Source organism: Canis lupus, chromosome 3, assembly GCF_003254725.2.
Source record: "Canis lupus dingo isolate Sandy chromosome 3, ASM325472v2, whole genome shotgun sequence".
Classification (NCBI taxonomy): Eukaryota; Metazoa; Chordata; class Mammalia; order Carnivora; family Canidae; genus Canis; species Canis lupus.
Window position 1 is genome coordinate 72,107,501 of NC_064245.1, and position 17,635 is coordinate 72,125,135.

Consider the following 17,635-nt stretch of genomic DNA (forward strand, 5'->3'; position numbering starts at 1 on the left):
CGCGCTCCCGCCGGGGACTGCGCGCCCCCCGCGCCCCCCGCGCCCCCGGGAGCTGCCCTCGGGTCCCCGCTGCCGCCTCCCGCTCCGCGCCGGGGAGGAGCCGGCGCCCGGGGACTTGGCCCCGTCGAGAGTTCCCCCGCGCGGGTGTCCGGGGCGCGGGCTTTGCGACCAACCCGAGCGCCCCGAGCCGGGAGCTCAGCCTCCGCAGATCTGTTGCTTTAAGCGGCGCGGCGGGGAGTAGCTGGACACTCCTTATTCTGGTTTTACATTAAAAAGAGGGAGGCCGAGAAGATGTTGTAGGTTACTTCCTAGCCGTGTCCGATGCTTCGGGGCTGTGAATGGTGTTCATTTCCGAAGTGGGCGACTCCAGATACTTTGCAAAGGTAAGGTGGGCTTTGCCAATCCCTCGGACTACCTTCCCTGCACCCGAAGGTCAGGGTCCCAATTTTGGAAATTTTTTTTTTTTTTTTTTACTTTTTCTCTCTTCAGCTCTGATCTCCTGGTAACACTCTCCGTGCAAACTCTGATATATTTAGTGGGAAAGAAATAGTTTCAAAAAAGGATCTTAAAAGCGTCAGCTTCTGGAAAAGCAGAAAAATCATATAGTCAGCCCCCTCATGTTTCCTCTGGTGATGAAACCTCTTCCATGCAAGAAACAGATTTTTTTTTTCCCCTCCCCACCTTTGAAAACACATAATTGGGCCATGCAGAGGCACAGGTGACTTGTAGAATCAGTCCATTAAAGTGAGATTGAGGAAATATTCGGGCGGGCATCTATCTCATTTAAGTGTTAAGGTGAGGGGGGCCGGAATGAGGAGGAATGTCTTCTTGCAGTAATTTACCTCCAAAGGTAACACTGAGCATGGGGCTTAGTTGTTTAAAAGTTAGGAATCGAATCTGTGTAAAAGCGTAGGCCTGATGGATTATGACAGCTGACGAGTCACCAGTCACCGGATATTTAAGAAATCAGTTAAAATAAATGACGTGGGAATTTTTCAAATAAATAAGTTATTATTTTTTTTTAAATTAGGTAAAAGTTTATCTACTCTTGGATACTGTCCCAGGACATTTGGGGATGTGGCTTCTTTCTAGAGGCTTATCAAAGTGATAGAAAGATAGTGTCCTCAAGGTATTTATTTATAGGCCACACTGGTTTTTATGAAAAATCAAGCAATTTTTTTCTAGTGTAGTGGCATCTGAATGACTCACTCGTTTGTCTTTAGCAGGAATGCAGATTAGAAATGTGTTCTTTATTTCTCTAACCTATTTCACTTAGCAAAAAAAAAGCGTTCTTTAAAAGTTTTAATGCCAGAGTCACACACGTTTTTTGGGGGAGCAAAAAAGCAAAGGGTTGACAGCCCAAAACGTGAAGAAGTTGCCACAGTTTTAAGCAGGACTGTGTTCAGACCAAGAGCGTTTGAGGACTGCAGGTGCCCATTGGATTCTAAATGGTGAGAGGTTGTCAGTGGCGGAAAACACAACCTCTTGGATATGGCAATGAGATAGCGCTTTGTGGGAGTTTGTGTTGCTATTTATTTAAACAATCTTTGTCAGATTGATGATCTGAAATCTTGGAGGGAAACAAAACCATCTCAGTCTGAAAGTGAGACAGGACGAAGAAGAGAAAGAAATGTGGGTTTTTGTATCTTTTCTTGTCCACCTTATCCTTCATTCACCCTGTTCTGATATGCGTACTGTTGGCCTCTTTGTCTTAATAACTGCGTACTGGAGAATGAGGAATCAGAAATTTCACAAAAGCCTAGCTTCGTTATTAACGTTCAATAGTTGTTAAATGAGGAAATAAGCTGACAACGACAAAGCTGCTAGCCTGTCTGTCATGCTTCTTTACCTGACTAGGCTACTCCTAAATTCATCTGTTCAAGGGTCTTTTTTGAACGTATGTGGAAAAATGAGTTAAATTTTGAAGACACTTTAGCTTCCTCTTGGTTAGTGAGTTTTCTGAAACTTGTAGAATTGAAATTATGGCATTATCATTATACTCCAAACTCTATTGTTTTAATAGTCAACATATTGTTTTTGATTCCCTCCTGTTCTGCTCTGCGCTAAATTTTGGAAAGATTCTGACCAAAACAGTTGGTGACACCGAAGATAGACTCAAGAGAGAAAGCAAGGGAATTGTGCTTCTGGACACGAGTCCTGTATAGTTGCTCCAACTAGTGTTTAAGACTACTCACATTTTTTTTTCCCTCACATGATAAGAATATTCAGATTGGACTGTTCTCTTTGGTTTATTAGTAGTGGAACCTGTTCTAGGTAAGTTAAACAAAGATTAGAAGGTTAAAGTAGATGAAATTATTATTTTTTTCACAAACGCATTTACTTTCCAAATCCTACTCTTGATCTGAAGATTAAGATCAAGAGTCTCAGATAGATGATTGAGCTTTGACTGCTATAGGAAAGTATTTGCCTGTTTCAGACAAGATTCCAGCTCCACATTTCCAAGCCCTTCTGGTTTTTCAGGAACAGGCAGAGGAATAGGTGTAGGGGAGTTCAAAAATGGACAAGAGGTTCAAGTGAAACGGTGATTAGGTTTTCCCAGAGGATGCATGATCCTAGAAAAAACTTACTCTGACGAGGGCTTAGGTTTGGGATTCATAAGATTTAGAAAAAGGATGTGCTTTGCCTGAATCTAGATTTTGTGTGCTGAACATTTGAGTTACTAGGAAGACGTGACTGCAGTTTTGAAAGTGGTTGTCAGAATGGTTCCGAGTTAGAGATTATTGGCATGTCTCAACCACTGGTCTGATGAAGAGATATAGTTTTCCTCTTGGGAGCTGTTTCTGTGTCTTATGATGCTGTCAATTTTCTGGTTTCGTGTTGTAAGAGACGTGTGAGTCAAACAACCACCTGCTTGGAGTAATTGCCTCAAAGAACAACTGGAAAAAGACTTTCAAGAGGGGCAAGGCAGGAATGACTTGGATTATGAGGTAGGAGGCCTTAGATTCTCCAGGAGAGAACTGTGGTGGGAATGACAATGGGTGATTGTTCAGTTGCCACCTCGAGTTGTTGGAACCACCTCAGGCTGGAGGGATTTAGGGGGAAATGGCGCCTTGCCACTTGTTGTGTGTGGTCTGAACCATCTTGTCAGGAAAACTCTCCCAAGGTGGACTGCACTTGATTTCTGGTGGTTTCTACTTATCTCAGAGTTGCTTCCCTTTCGTTTCTATTGGCATCTGTATGGGGGAGAGGAGACTGAGGGCCAAGATCATCTCCCCTTACAGTTGATGTGTCCCTTCTTCTTAGAACCTTTTCTATTTTGTCCTGAAAAAGGGGCGAGGGAGGAATTTTCTAGGAAAAGTAGAAAGGGGGAGAGTGTCTGGAGGAGTACACGGTCAAGAAACAGGTGAGTTCCCAACACTGTTGGTAACATGGAATTCACCAGAAAGCTCCCATGGAGATTTATTAATGCCCTCTAACCGTGGCAGGTGAACTGGCAACCATAGGAATTTGAGGCTCACCTCTGCCCCCCTTTTGTAATTGAAATGTTCCCAGCACACTGCAATAGATGGCTAATTTGAATGGGCTCAAGATATCCCTTGGTAGGACCATAAGTAAACTGATTACAAAAGAAACTCGCATCCATCTTACTGCGTTCCACTCTGTCTTTTCTCTACTTTCTGCTGTGGTTTAAGGACACCCAGAAGAAAAAAAAAATCACAGCTCAGTTTATATAGCATATGAGCATAAAACGAGCATTCTGTTTTGTTGTGAATATTCAGTTGTTGTCATCATAGGAATTTCATTTGTGCAAAAATGATTTGTAGGTACATTTAGAAGTACGTGGTTTATGTGTTTGTGAAATACAGAGCATACGTAAACTGATACTCTGCCAGAAATGATTGATTGTAGTTTATGGTTGCTCTTTTGATAAACCCTATCATGTCTTAAGAGTGGAGTCATTTTAGAAATCAAAAGTACTATCTCTGCTTTTTCGAAGGCCATTTAAGAGAGATGACATCAGGAGAAAACAAAGTGCTGGGGTAACCCTGAAAACCCTTTGTGATTTTTGGGAAAATGTCAATGTTTTAGTCTCAGCAGATTCCTGGTAGTGCAAAATATCTTATTTATAAGTTACAGCCATTCACGTTCATCACAAAATCTCCAGCCTCCTCAAATCATGATATTTGTCTTTGGGGGTGCTGTACTTTTGTGATTCTTAGGAACATGGTGGCCCAGTGCCAAGACCATGGTAAATGCCAGGTGTGTACATGTTGAATGAAAGGGGAGTTGCTCATAGTTTTAGCCTCTGGATTGTGCTTTGCTTTGGCTAATAGTCAATTTTACTCATATTCCTCAATCCCCTGGGGAGAAAGACAATTTGATCCCAGAAACTATGGGTAATCCACACGTGGGTGAGCAAGAGTTAACTATATGTGCCAATGGGCAGTGGGTGGGGGTACAATGAATGTGGGGCATTGTGCACTGAAACAGGAACAGGATGCCCCTACCTGACCAAGGAAATGCCAACCTGTAAAAATTATAATAAAAATATTTACCTTTCAGAGCGCTGAGACCTGGCTCAATCATTTTTGTAAAGCATTTTACATCGTGCCAAAAGAAAAAAAGAGTATTTAATAAAATGAAGAAGATTTTTTTTTTTCAGGTGCTAATTCTCATAGATCAATTTGACACCCATTCTGAAAATGGTTATTTGGGCCTTTCCAGCTCAGGTCAAATATTCATCTTCTAAAAGTGGGAATCCATGTCCAGGATGATGATAGCACTGTGACTTTTGAAAAGACAGCTTAACTAATATTTCTTTCTGTTTGTTGTCATTTATTTTTAAAAATAATAACACAGTCCTCAGTACACCAAGCTCTTGCCAAGATTAGGCCCATCTTCTCAGTGGACTTCCCAAGACAAAGTTGCCTTTGTGTAACTGTAACTGGGAGGATTTGGTGGCACAGGAAACTCAATGGGGCACTGAAACTTATTATTAACAGAAAATTCAATGACCTGATGTGTGTGTGTGTGTGTGTGTGTGTGTGTTTACTCTGCCAGCTGCTATCTATGATCTATTTCTCCATGCAGATGATCTCACTATATTAGACTTTCCCAGGGAAGAATATAATGGTTTTCCTTGGAGTTCAGTTAGAGGATAGAAGACCAAAACTGCAGCATGCTGATGCAGAGGAGAGCTCACTTCTGTGGATTAGTTTGTTCATAAGGTAATCAGCAAAATTTGGTCATAGGTGAAAAGAAAGAAAAGATGGTTAGCCAGAGTGAAAATGACAGTTTGGGGAAAACAGATGACGATTGCGCTAAATTCAAACTCCTTGGCAGAGTGGCTAAGGTATGGACTGCCTTGATTCACATCCTGCTTTTGCCACTTATGAGCCAGGGGACGTTAGGTGGTTACCTAAAAAATAAAACAAAAAAAGAAGAAAATCAACCCCCCTGTGACTCAGTTTCCCCAACTGTAAAATGTCCACTTTACAGGGCTGTTATAGGATTAAACAGATTACTGTATGAGCAGAGTTTGAATGCCACAGGGCGAGTAGTCAATATAACCTGGTACATAGTCAACGTGATATGCATACGTATCATGTTTTGATGTATTTCTGTGTTTGAATTCTTATCTCACCACCCTACTTCATGTAAGAGTTTTTTCACACGAGCTCTTTTGCTGGTTGGAAGCCAGGATTCTCTTCCTAACCTCGCTGTTTGGCTTTGAACAAGTGGCCATTGCCATTGTACACAGGCACTATTTTGCTAAGTTACTTTTGGTTTTTGTATTTAGTTATATGGAGAAAATTTTATCTAGAATCACCAAGGGACATTTTTTTCCCCCTCTTTCTCTAGGGAAACAAAAGATGTTGATTAGAGACAAAAGGAATAATACTGTTATATCTTTTGGTGAGAGACCACTGGGTGTTATGCTGAAAACTGAGTATAGATTCTCAGAAATAGTGGGGTGCCTGGCTGGCTCAGTCAGTAGAGCATGTGACTCTTGATCTTGGGGTTGTAGGTGTAAGCCCCACATTGAGTGTACAGATTACTTCAAAAAATAAAATTAAAAAAAATTCTCAGGGCTAATGTAAATAGAAATATTCTGTGTAAAAAAACCTAAATATAGCAAACCTAAATAGTTCCTATTGTGACTTTTGTTGGTTAGTATTAACTAGTCATGATCATGCTATATAATATGGGATTTTCTTAGAACTGCCACAGTGCCTTATCTGTGTACTTCTCATGGCATTTTATATCACTTCTTACTTTTGTAGATTCACTGTTTTCCCTGTCAAACCCAAATTAAGTTCCTTGGAGATAGGATTTGTGTCTAAATAATATTTGTATCTGTCAATGTCTCTAGTTTATAGTTGAGTGCCCAATAAATAAGAATTTCTTTGCCCGGATGCATTGCAATGTAAAATAATGGCATATTTGCATTCCATGGGTATGTAGTACATACTTTTTTTTTTTTTTTTCTTTTAAAGTAAGCTCTAGCTTCAGTGTGAGGCTTGACCTTAGGACCCTGAGATCAAGAGTTCCATGCTCTATGGGCTGAGCCAGCCGGGCGCCTTGTATTTGCAGGACTTCTTTCTTTTTCCACAAGCATTTTACCAAAAGTTGTTAGAGGAAATATGTTAGAGCTGTAGTGAACTCAGACAGGACTGAGCCAGAACAGAAGCCCTATCCACTGCCCAGCCTCTGAAAGCTTGGCAGGGTGGGGGAGGCCAGGGGTAGGGAAGGGCTGAATTTTTACAGTGCTTGGGTGCCCACTGCATTGTTTAAAAGTTTATACCTCTTTTCTCTGCTTTTTAACATCCTTCAAAAAGCTCAGACTTGTTGCTAGGTAACTATGAGAAAAGGAAGAAAGGCATTTTCTCAAAATTAGGAGAAATTTATTAGATAATTATTAGGGAAAAGTACATCTTCCCCAAATTAGGGGAAATGAACAGAGAGCTCCAGGAGAGGAAATAATGTTAGGTGAACCCACAGATCCGTGAGCCACAATGGTGTGGTTTTGTCAGTGGCCTGGTACTGTACTCTTGGCTGAGGAAAAGTGGTGAGGAAGGAGGACAGATGATCAAGAAGCATTGAGAGAGTTGCCTGTAGTGAAAAATCCTATTTGCAGAGCAAAGGGAATCCAGGAAGAGGCTAGCAGTTAGCTCTTCGCACTCAGTGCAAACAATAGTTTGGCTCAGGCACCTCCTTTGCTCTTTGCCCTTCATTGTGTGTTCCAGGATCCACCTCAAGTTCTATGTAGATTTGCCAGTGAGTAAACACAAACTACCAGCTCAGATGTGTGTCCTGTCTTTGCAGTTGCTCCATCTGCAGAGACGCACTCCTGGCCCTGAGACCAAGCCTGGGAAGGCAGGGATCATGGAATATTCTCTCAGCAATCTTCCCAGAGGGGAACCTAGAAGGAGTCGCTCCCCGGTAGTGACTGTAGGAGGCACACAGACCCTGACATCAATGGTAACACCCATGTTCTCACACATCCTAGTAATTTGTCACGGGTCTTCCCTTTCTCTACTGACTAGAACTAGTCGGTGAACTAATCATTGGAACTGCAGAATCTGCTTTCTGTTCTCCTTGCTTTCACTTCTGCCCTTACCCCTACACTGTTCTCGATATAGTGCCTAAAAGGTTTATTTTTTAAAAATTTTACTTATGCATTTGAGAGAGAGAGAGGGCGAGAGAGCACGAGTGCAGAAGGAAGGGCAGAGGGAGAGAGAATCTCAGGTAGATTTCGAGCTGAGCTGAGTGCGGATCCCTTGTGGGCTCGATCTCACGACCCTGAGATCATGACCTAAGCCAAAATCAAGAGTCCGACACTTAACTGACTGAGCCACCCAGGTACCCCTAGAAGGAAAATTTTTTTTTGAAGATGTTATTTATTAAGAGAGAGGGAGAGAGAGAGAGAGAACATGCGAGAGCAAGGGGGAGAGGGAGAAGCTCAGCAGGGAGCCCCATGTTGGGCTGGATCACAGAACCCCAAGATTGACCTGAGTCAAAGGCAGATGCTTAACTGACTGAGCCACCCAGGCACCCCCAGAAGGACTATTTAAAAACAGAAGGCAGATCATGTCAGTCCCTCGCTGAGATACCCCCTCTGCATCTCAGTGACAGCCAGTGAGGCACTATATTTCTAGTCCCATTACCTCTTATTACTCAGTCCTTTACTCACTCTGCTTTAGCCACAGTTTCATGCCTCAGGGCCTTTGCACTAGCTGCTCCCTCCCTCTGAGCCATTTCCCCCAAATATCTGCATGGCTCACTTTTTCACTTCTTTCAAGTCTTTGTTCTTCCTTCCTTTAACTAAAACAGCACTTTCTCCTTCCTGTTCGCACTATCTCCCTACCCTGCTTTATTTTTTTATTTGGTACTTCTTAACATGCTATATGATGATAGAATGATTGTCTCTTCCCAGTAGAGTGTCTGCTTCATTTATTGATGTATCCCAAGTACCTTAGAGTGGAGTCTACCACAAAGTAGCTACTCAGTAAATATTTGTTGAGTGAATGAATGAATGAATGAATGAATGAAGAAAACACAGGCTTTGGGACAGCACAAATATGACTGAGTGTTCTACTCAAAATACAGCCATGAACACATCTTTCTGAATAAGCCTGATTTTTCTCCCAGACCTCCCCTATGAAGCTGCCATGTTTTTCTCTGGTTTCATTATTTTCTGTGCCACCAGGAGCCCTTGATGGAGGCTGATGACTAAGTAAAGAGCAAGGTAGGGCTGAGTGTGGGGATGGCGCAATCATTTCAGCTCTGCTCTGTTTCCAAATCAAAGCCTCATATTTGGCAATCTTTTTGTGATTTCCATCTAATTCTTACAGCCCTGTTTTGAACCAGTCTTGTGAATTGCATGCCCTACAGATAATTACTTGTCTAACTCATGTTATTATATAGTTTATTACTTTTTCTATTGTCATTTAATTATAATTAATGATTGTTCTGGAAGTAACTGTTGAGTTGTTGTTTTTTTAACTATCTCTTTTAACCTTTGAGATTCTGCCAAAAATACCTATTGCTGTTACAGGACTCCATCTAGATTTTTCTTGATTGTAGATAGAGCTCATTTAGGTATTTTGCCTTGACATGGCATGCAATGAGAGTGGTACTGTCGTTGTCTGTATCTTTAATATTTCCCCAGCACCTTTGCACAAAACCTTGCTCTTGCCTTCTACTGAGTGGCATAACAACTCTCTGATCTGTTGTATTTGTTTGCTGGCCCTGGCCTCCTTGTCTCCTTTGCATGGTTAACTTGGTTTGGCAAAATTGCACTTCTTGGTCCTCGGTGGCAAGCTCTCTGTGTGTGTCCACCTGCCTTTTTTAGAGCTCCCCCATGGCACTGGAAAGAGCTTCTCCAAAGGCTGGTAGAACTGTGGCTATTAGGCTTGGAAACACTAGGACTGCTCTCAAGGTGAGCATCTACTCCGTCCAGCAAGGTTCTTTGCATTAAAAAGGCAATAGTATATACCTTCTGCTGAAGGTACGGTGAAGATCCTGGATTTACTTTGGACCTTTGTTGATCATGGCTTGCGGCCCAGTGAAAATTATTTGGATTTTTTTTTCACCTCCAAGTTGGTTTGGAAGCTATCATTGCAATTAAGAGTCCCTGGAAAATTTGTTGGGAAATTAAAAAAACTAAATATACGTAATAAACAGCTAATAATTCTAGTATTTCCTGCAAATCATCTTCTTACTATATGTACTGAATGGGACATTAAAAATGAACAGCACAGGGGCACCTGGTGGCTCAGTGGTTGAGCGTCTCTGCCTTTGGCTCAGTCATGATCCTGGGATCAAGTCCCGCATCAGGCTCCCTCCCTCTGCCTATGCCTCTCTCTCTGTGTCTATCATGAATTAAAAAAAAAAAAAAAAAAAGAGAATAACACACAAATGTTAAATTAGACTTATCTTTAACAATGTACTATGTAGACAGAGCTGGTGTCATTATTTATAAGTGAGAAAAAATTATCAAAATACAGACCTAGTAAATAGGTACACTTGAAAACAAAAGGTAAATATGAACTAAAATGATTTAATAAACTAGACAGTGAAAGACCTATTTTTCTTATGTAGACAGAGACTCAGCTGTTATTTGTCGAGTAGCTGCTATGTGCCAGACACTAGGTACCAGGTATGCAGGGGAGAATAAAAGTTCTTTGCCCTCAAGGGGCTTTCTTAGGGGTGTAGCTGGGATTCAGTACTCTGAAGGAACTACCAAGTACTAAATCGATGATCGTAGGTGGGACTCTCCTACCTGGGTGGTCTAAGAAGTCTCCTCCAGGAAGCTGGATGCTGAAGGCATCTGATGGATGGGAAGATCCTCACTGGATAGAATAGCATTTATGAAGATCCTAAGCCTGGGAAAGCTTGGCATGTTGGGGGTCATAAAGAAGGCTGATATGCTGCAGTGCTAGAGTGAAGGGCAGAGGGGGATGAGGTAGGGTTTGGGGGTTACTGAGACCTAGAGTATTTAGGCTTGTCAAGACCATGGGAAAGAGTCTGCAATTTGTTCCTCCTGAGCCCAGTGGAAAGCCATGAGAGGTGGTTTGCTAGTTAAAAGATAAGTGACTGCTGGGTGAAGCCTGGATTGGAGGGAGGTTGTCCTAGCAGATGTGGCAAGAAAGACTGGCAGTGAACATGGAGAGAAGCATATGATTCTTCTGTGCCTCCTCCTGCCTTTTTCTATAGTGTCTGTTCAGCAGTGGCAGGAGTTTCACCAACTGGTGGAAATAGCAAGATTTGGTGATGGCCTGGACATAGGAGTGAGGGAAGGAATGAGGATTCTAGCTTAAGTTACTGGGTGCAGTGGGGAGACTGAAGGAGAGCAGATTTGAGGGGAGCAAAGGGAATCAAGAGCTCTAGTTTGGGCATGTTTACTGAGTTGCCTGTTAAACTTCACAGGGAGATGTTCAGTTTCCCTTTGTATCCAGTGCCATTAGCAAAACAGGAGGCACTTCTTCTAGGCAACTATTTTATATTTTAATATTTCTCTCTTTCTCACTATGGCCAGATTTACAAATACAGGTTAAGTGTGTGACCTTTATTTATATATCCCAAATGACAAAAGAATATTCTAACACTTAGTATCTACTGTATGGAAAACTGATGGTGGGGGTGGTGGGTTAACATTAAAAAATCTTGGGGCTCCTGGCTGGCTCAGTGGGTTGAGCAGGCAACTCTTGATCTTGGGGTTGTGAGGTCGAGCCCTGTGTTGGGTGTAGAGATTACTTAAAAATAAAATAGTAAAAAAATTAAAAAAAAATCTTAAGTAGGGGCTGCCTGGGTGGCTTAGTGGTTGAGTGTCTACCTTCAACTTAGGGTGTGATCCTGGGATCTGGGATCAAGTTCCACATTGGGCTTTCTGCAAGGAGCCTAGTTCTTCCTCTGCCTGTGTCTCTGCCTCTGTCTCTCTCATGAATAAATTATTTATTTATTCATGAGAGAAACAGAGAGAGAGGCAGAGACACAGGCAGAGGGAGAAGCAGGCTCCATGCAGGAGCCTGACGTGGGACTCGATCCCAGGTCTCCAGGATCACACCCCGGGCTGAAGGCAGGCATTAAACCAATGAGCCACCCAGGGATCCCCAATAAATAAATCTTAAAAAAAAAAAAATCTAAAGTATGATTTTAGCCATTGAAAGTCTTTTCTAATTCAAATTAATCCTATATGTATTTAATATTTCAATATTAAATGCTTGACATTTGTATTATATAGTTAATATCTTATATATTGATGTATGATAAATATATATGCCAAGATAATTAAATGTATATTTAATATAAAAAACATGTTTGATTCACATTATGTTCCAATCAGTATTGAAGAACATTTAATATTGGAAACTAAGTATAAATCATGCATGAACAAAGATTCATCCCATATTACAAAAGAAAAATATGGGATGAAACTGGATTTCCTTGTGAGTTATAACCACTTACAGGCATGCAAATTCGGGCTGTACATGTTGATGCTTAAAAATGGATCCATTTGGAATACACAAATATATTTCTTGTCTCTTCCTTACCTAATGTTACAAAGAGTCCTCTGCACTTCTGCATGTTATGTAAGTGGGAACTGGAGGCCAATGTAGACACACTTTCAACTACATTGTGCAAGGCTGATTTGTATCTCTAGCAAACCCATTTTTTGGACTTGTAGAGCAAGTCCTGGGGGTGTGATTGCAAATGAGGCATATGGCTTTGGGGGCTTAGGGGAATGGGAAGCATTATCTGTTTTATGTTTTAGTACCACCACCGCCAGCCCTTCTCCCCATCAGTGGTTTTCCTAAAAAAAAAAAAAAAATCCCACACACATATATTTTTAAATCTGTAGGAATAAAATACTACTAAAAAGCACTGGAAAACTTCAGCCCAGAAATGTAATGATTTAAAAAGTCATCAATTATTAATGGTGGGTGAGTGGAAGTGGGAGAAGAAGTTACAGCGGATAATGTTTTGTAATCATGCCTATAGAAACCATCAACGGCTGCAGCCTTGCATTCTGGTGTGTCAACACCCTGGAGCCCATGAGGCATGATCAGATTTATTATTGCTTAATTGGGCCAAGTGGTGTGATTTGGGTTTATGCACAAGACAGGTCACTTTCCAAAAGGATATGTAGTGTCTGAAGGTTGCACATTTCTTTAAATTCTGTTTTTAATATGAAAGACTGGTGAGGAGCTGCTATGTTGTGGACCCTTGATAAGCAGAGAAAGAAAGAAGTTCCCACTTACTTGCCCTGGGTAACTGCTGAACAGCTATCTGTAAGAAAATATTTGGAGTTGAAAGTTGAAAGCAAAAAAATAACAGTGGCTAATAATGATGGCTGACATTGAATGAGCACCTACTGTATGCTGGGCATGAGCTTCTTCAACCAACAGAAGTACCCTTAAGAAGTAGGTTCTACTATGATCCTTATTTGGCAGGTGTGGAAATGAGGTGCTGCTAGGTCAAGCAACCTGCTCAGAGTAAAGAGTGGTCAGGATTCAGACTGTTGCAAAGCTGCCTACATAAGGTCAAGTTTGGGAAAATCTTGCACCAGGACCCAGGCTTCTTACCAACATCTGCTGCTGGTTTAGCAGATATGTGACCTTGGACATGGCACTTCACTTTACTGGCTTTTGATTTCCCTGCCTTTAAAATTGAGTAGCAAGGGGGGAAGAGGGAAGCCTGGGTGGTTCAGCGGTTGAGCGTCTGCCTTTGGCTCAGGATGTGACCCTGGAGTTCTGGGATCGAGTCAGGCTCCCTGCATGGAGCCTGCTTCTCTCTCTGCCTGTGTCTCTCACAAATAAATAAATAAAATCTTAAAAAAAAAAAAAAGATTTGAGATGAGACATGTTTTACACAACTCCCAATTTTTCTAAGTCCTTTTGCTTCCATGGTTCAAACCTGTAAAAGGGAAGGAATCTCAAAAGGGAAGATGGAGGTGGTAGGAGCAAGTGGCAGAAGGGAGTTGAGTTAGAAGGGTGATCACTCTGGCATTGAATCCTAGGAGGAAAACTGCTAGGTTACATGGCTTGTCCACATCTTGCAAAGGTCTTACAGACTTGATTCCTAGATCCCATTCGGGATAGAGAATATTGGTGACATATAGGGTGGTTCTAGACCAGTGCTTCTCGGCTGGGGAAGACTGTCCTCCAGGGTACTCATGGCAATGTCTGGAGACATGGGTTGCCACCATTGGTGGGGGGTGGGGTAGTACTGGCATCTATGCTGTTAAACAACCTGCAATGCATGGGACAGCCCCTCACAACAAAGAAATACTTGTCCCCCAATGTCAATTGGGGGGGACAGTGCTAAGGTTGGGAAATGCTGTCCTAGACCAGCCTTTGCTCACAACTGCTACAGCCCCATACACCTTGAACAGATAGTGTTTCTTCCTTTAGTTTTTTTGTTTTTTGTTTTTTTTTGAGAGAGAGAGAGAGAGAGAGAGAGCGAGCGCACCCATGAGGAGGGGCAGAGGGAGAAGGAGAGAATCTTAAGCAGACTCCATGCCCTGTGGGGCTCGAGCTCACTGAAATGATCTGAGTGGAAATCAGGAGTTGGTTGCTTAACCAACTGAGCCATCCAGGTGCCCCTCTTTCTTCCTTTAGTTTTTAATACCCATCTCCTTTCTGAAGATTAAAGGCCAGAGAAGGGATTTGGAGGAGAAGGTTAGGACAAAGTTGAACTGAATTCTGTTCCTAGGATGCAGGTGTTTGCCAGGACCCCAATTAACAGTTTGGAAAAAAAAAAAAAAAAATCCGCAGTTAATGGTTTATTTTTCCTCCTTGCCATGGGTTTAGTGCTTAATGCGCACTCTCAGGCTCTGAGAATTTTTCCTTAGGTCCTACTCATGTCATGAAAATCATGAAAATACATAATTTTGGTAGGCTTTCTTTCTTTCTTTCTTTCTTTCTTTCTTTCTTTCTTTCTTTCTTTTCTTCTTTCTTTTTCTTCTTTTTTTAGAGGTGTCTTGGCAATTCCTAACAGAGCTGGGCTTTGAGAAAGTTTGTTAGAATCTTTTCAGACCTAAAAGATGCCTTCAGTTGAAAGCTTTAGGTTAAATAGAATGAAGATGTCCTGTGTTTTATCAAGTCTGGATCTTAAATTCATTTAAAATGGAAAATCCTTATACAATGCTTTAAACTCCACGGAGAGAGAAGATCTCTATTAAATACATGCTGGTATATAGGCACACTGTCAACAGCCTTGCAAAGACAACAAACATTAAAAGATGGCTAGAAATGAATTCCATGTACTAGGCTGAGATTTTCCTTTGAAGAAACATTTTTATAGATATATAACGTCCTGTAGATCTAGGGAAGAAAGATAAACGTCCTGTAGATCTAGGGAAAATGTTTAGGTTTGCAGTTGTTCCTAGCTGAGGGAGGCTTAGTTCACCGAGTTACCATAAGAAATTAATTACAATTAGGGAACACCCTTCGTGTTATGCCAGGTCAGGTCATTTAGGGTAATTCCTGGAATTTTTAGTTACAGCTCTTTGAATGTCAGTTAGATACAAGACCCTAGATACCATTATCTCTATACACCCACACATTATTGGTCCACGATAAGTAAAATTCATTTGCATTCTGGAGAACTTCTGTCCATTTCCCTGCCTTCTATCTTTAGGAACAGTTGGTTCTACAATTTACTACCCTCTAAAAGCTAACTTCGAGGCTTCTAGATGTAGCTGATTTAAATTGTACCCTGGCCCTCTTGTTCCTTCATGCTTTTGACATTTGAGTTTTGTTTTTGTTTTTGTTTGTGTGTATGTGTTTTGTAGGTAGGTAGGCTCCATGCTCCATGTGGGGCTTGAACTTATGGCCCTTAGCTCAAGAGTCAAATGTTCTACTGACTGTGGCAGCTAGGGCGCCCCCTCTTGAGTTCCATTTTATCTCAGTCTTCACCTTTGTGTTTTGAAGAGGCATATGTCTTGTATGGAAAGCTAACACCCAATGCTTGATTATTTTAGTTCCTCATGATATTTTATATATACATATTATGTATATTATATATGCATATATACATATTATATATGTATATTGTATATACTCAGGTATATATATGTACATATAGAATTCCTGATATCTTTATGCTGAACAAATTAATGTAAGATGCTCTGTGGTTTTCCCCAAGTCTTGAGTAATGCTTTTAAGTTTGGTCGCAAAACTATTCTTGAAAATGCAATGTGTTTTGTTGGCCTTTTATTCACTGAGTGTGTGTAGGTTGAGCCATTCTTGAGCTTAAGCCATTTATTCACTGAGTGTGTGTAGGTTCTAGTCCAGGCATTGGAGGTGCAAAATGGGTAAGAAATACTCTGGGTTCTTAAGGAGCCCACAGATAAGGTAAGACATAGAAACCAACAAAAATAGTACTTTGGTTTTTTTTTTTTTTTTCCTAGAATATTCTAGAGTATCTATAGAATATTTCTAGGGGTATTTATTCATCCATTGATTTGCTAAAAACTATTTTGTGCCTACATTTATCTTCTAGAAATAAGAAAAGATCTGTTTTCAAAGAGCTTATGGTCTGGTATAGACAGACACATTACAAATGAAATATTCTAGATACTACTGGAATCCATAGCATCAGTTTAATCTGAAGAGGCATAGCAGGGGAAGAGGGAGATGTTTAGGGAGGTCCTCATAAAAATAAGACCTTTAATGTATTTCACATTTACATAGCATGTCTTAAGTGCCTGGTCCTATTCCAAAGCACTTTACAGAGATTAACTCATTTAATCTGCAAAAAAACCCCATTGTCAGATACATACAATTATTATCCCCATTTCACAGACCAGAACACTGAAGTGCACAGAGGCTAAGTAACTTGTCTCAAGTTAGGTAGCTTAGTAAATACTGACAGAGCCACTGACAGAGCTAGAGTTAGAAACCTGGCAATGTGGCTCCAGAATTAGAGGTGATTCTTTTTTTTTTTTTTTTTTTTTTTTTGAGAGAGAGAGAGAGAGAGAGAGAGCATGAGCTGGGAGAGAAGCAGATGGATTGAGAGAGAGAGAGAGAGAGAGAGAGAGGCAGACTCCCTGCTGAGCAGGGAACCCGATGTGGGGCTTGATCCCAGGATCCCCGGATCCTGGCGCTTAACTAACTGAGCCACCCAGGTGCGCCCCTAGAGGTGATTCTTGAATGAGTCTTGTAGGTAGCTGCCCTTTGAGGGGCAGTCCAGAGAGGTGAGATGAAGGAGTGGGAAGAAACTTAATCACAAGGACTTTGTCTCATAGGCAAAGCATGTACTTTATGCTATAGACATTTAAAAAACAAAACTAAACTAAAAAACGAAAAATAATCTGAATTCTTCTTAGATTTTGTGTACTTTTTCTTTAAGCTCTTTTATAATGTGTTTGTCTTTTTTCACAAAGTTGTCTACACCACCCTACAATTCTGTAAATGACGGTCCCTCCCTTTACGTGATCCTCACACCATCCCTGTGATGTTCAAAGTCTCCCTTTTACGGAGGTGGGCACTGAGGCTCCTCGAAGAAATTGCTGAGTTCACATGGAACCCACAGTTTAATCCAGGCGTTGTAAATTGAGGTTTTTCGTTGCTTTCTCTTTCACACCTGCCTCCCCAAGTGGATGTATAAAAAGAAAAGGATGGAAAGTGTATCAAACGTCGCAGACAGCTCACATGTTTTGTGTCATCTTGCTTTTCCAAATCAGAGATGACAGCGGGATTAGCAGGCTGACTCTAAGGAATGTACATATAAGACACTCGCCTTCATTCAGCGGTGCTTGTGGGATTTCTGCTACGCGTACTTACTTCCTAACATGTGCACACCCAGAGTGTGGCTTCCAAGCCAGGGTCTTGGATTGTACCTGTTTTGCTAGCAATGGCTTTGGCAGGTCAGTGATTGTCAGAGCAGACATTGTTACTGCTCCAACAATCTCCAAATTCAGGATTTGCATGTTTGCTCAGCACAAACAAGCCTAGTTGACAGGAGAGAGAAAGAAATCCAAGTCTAAGCTTGTTTCAATCTCAGTGGCGAAAGAAAGGGCTTTTTAGGCTGTTTTGTACACAATCTTAATACAGAACAGGGTTGGGCCTCTGTGTAGGGGCATGAGATCTTTTGCTACTGGGTTGGAACTTCAGAGCCTGCACATGGGAGGAAATAAATTACTCCCTATACCTGCTCTTCCCTCAAG

At 41.4% G+C, this 17,635-nt stretch overlaps 1 protein-coding gene across 2 annotated transcripts in view; it reads left to right on the plus strand.

Annotated features, from left to right (window-relative positions):
• Positions 1 to 128: 128 nt before the first annotated feature.
• RBM47 (RNA binding motif protein 47) overlaps positions 129 to 17,635 on the plus strand; it is a 149,119-nt gene continuing 131,612 nt past the window's right edge. For both annotated transcript variants that reach the window (XM_035714475.2, XM_035714476.2), the window contains exon 1: positions 129 to 383. In XM_035714475.2, coding sequence (XP_035570368.1) covers positions 322 to 383 — 62 coding nt within the window. In that variant the 5' untranslated portion in view covers positions 129 to 321. The remainder of the gene's footprint in view (positions 384 to 17,635) is intronic.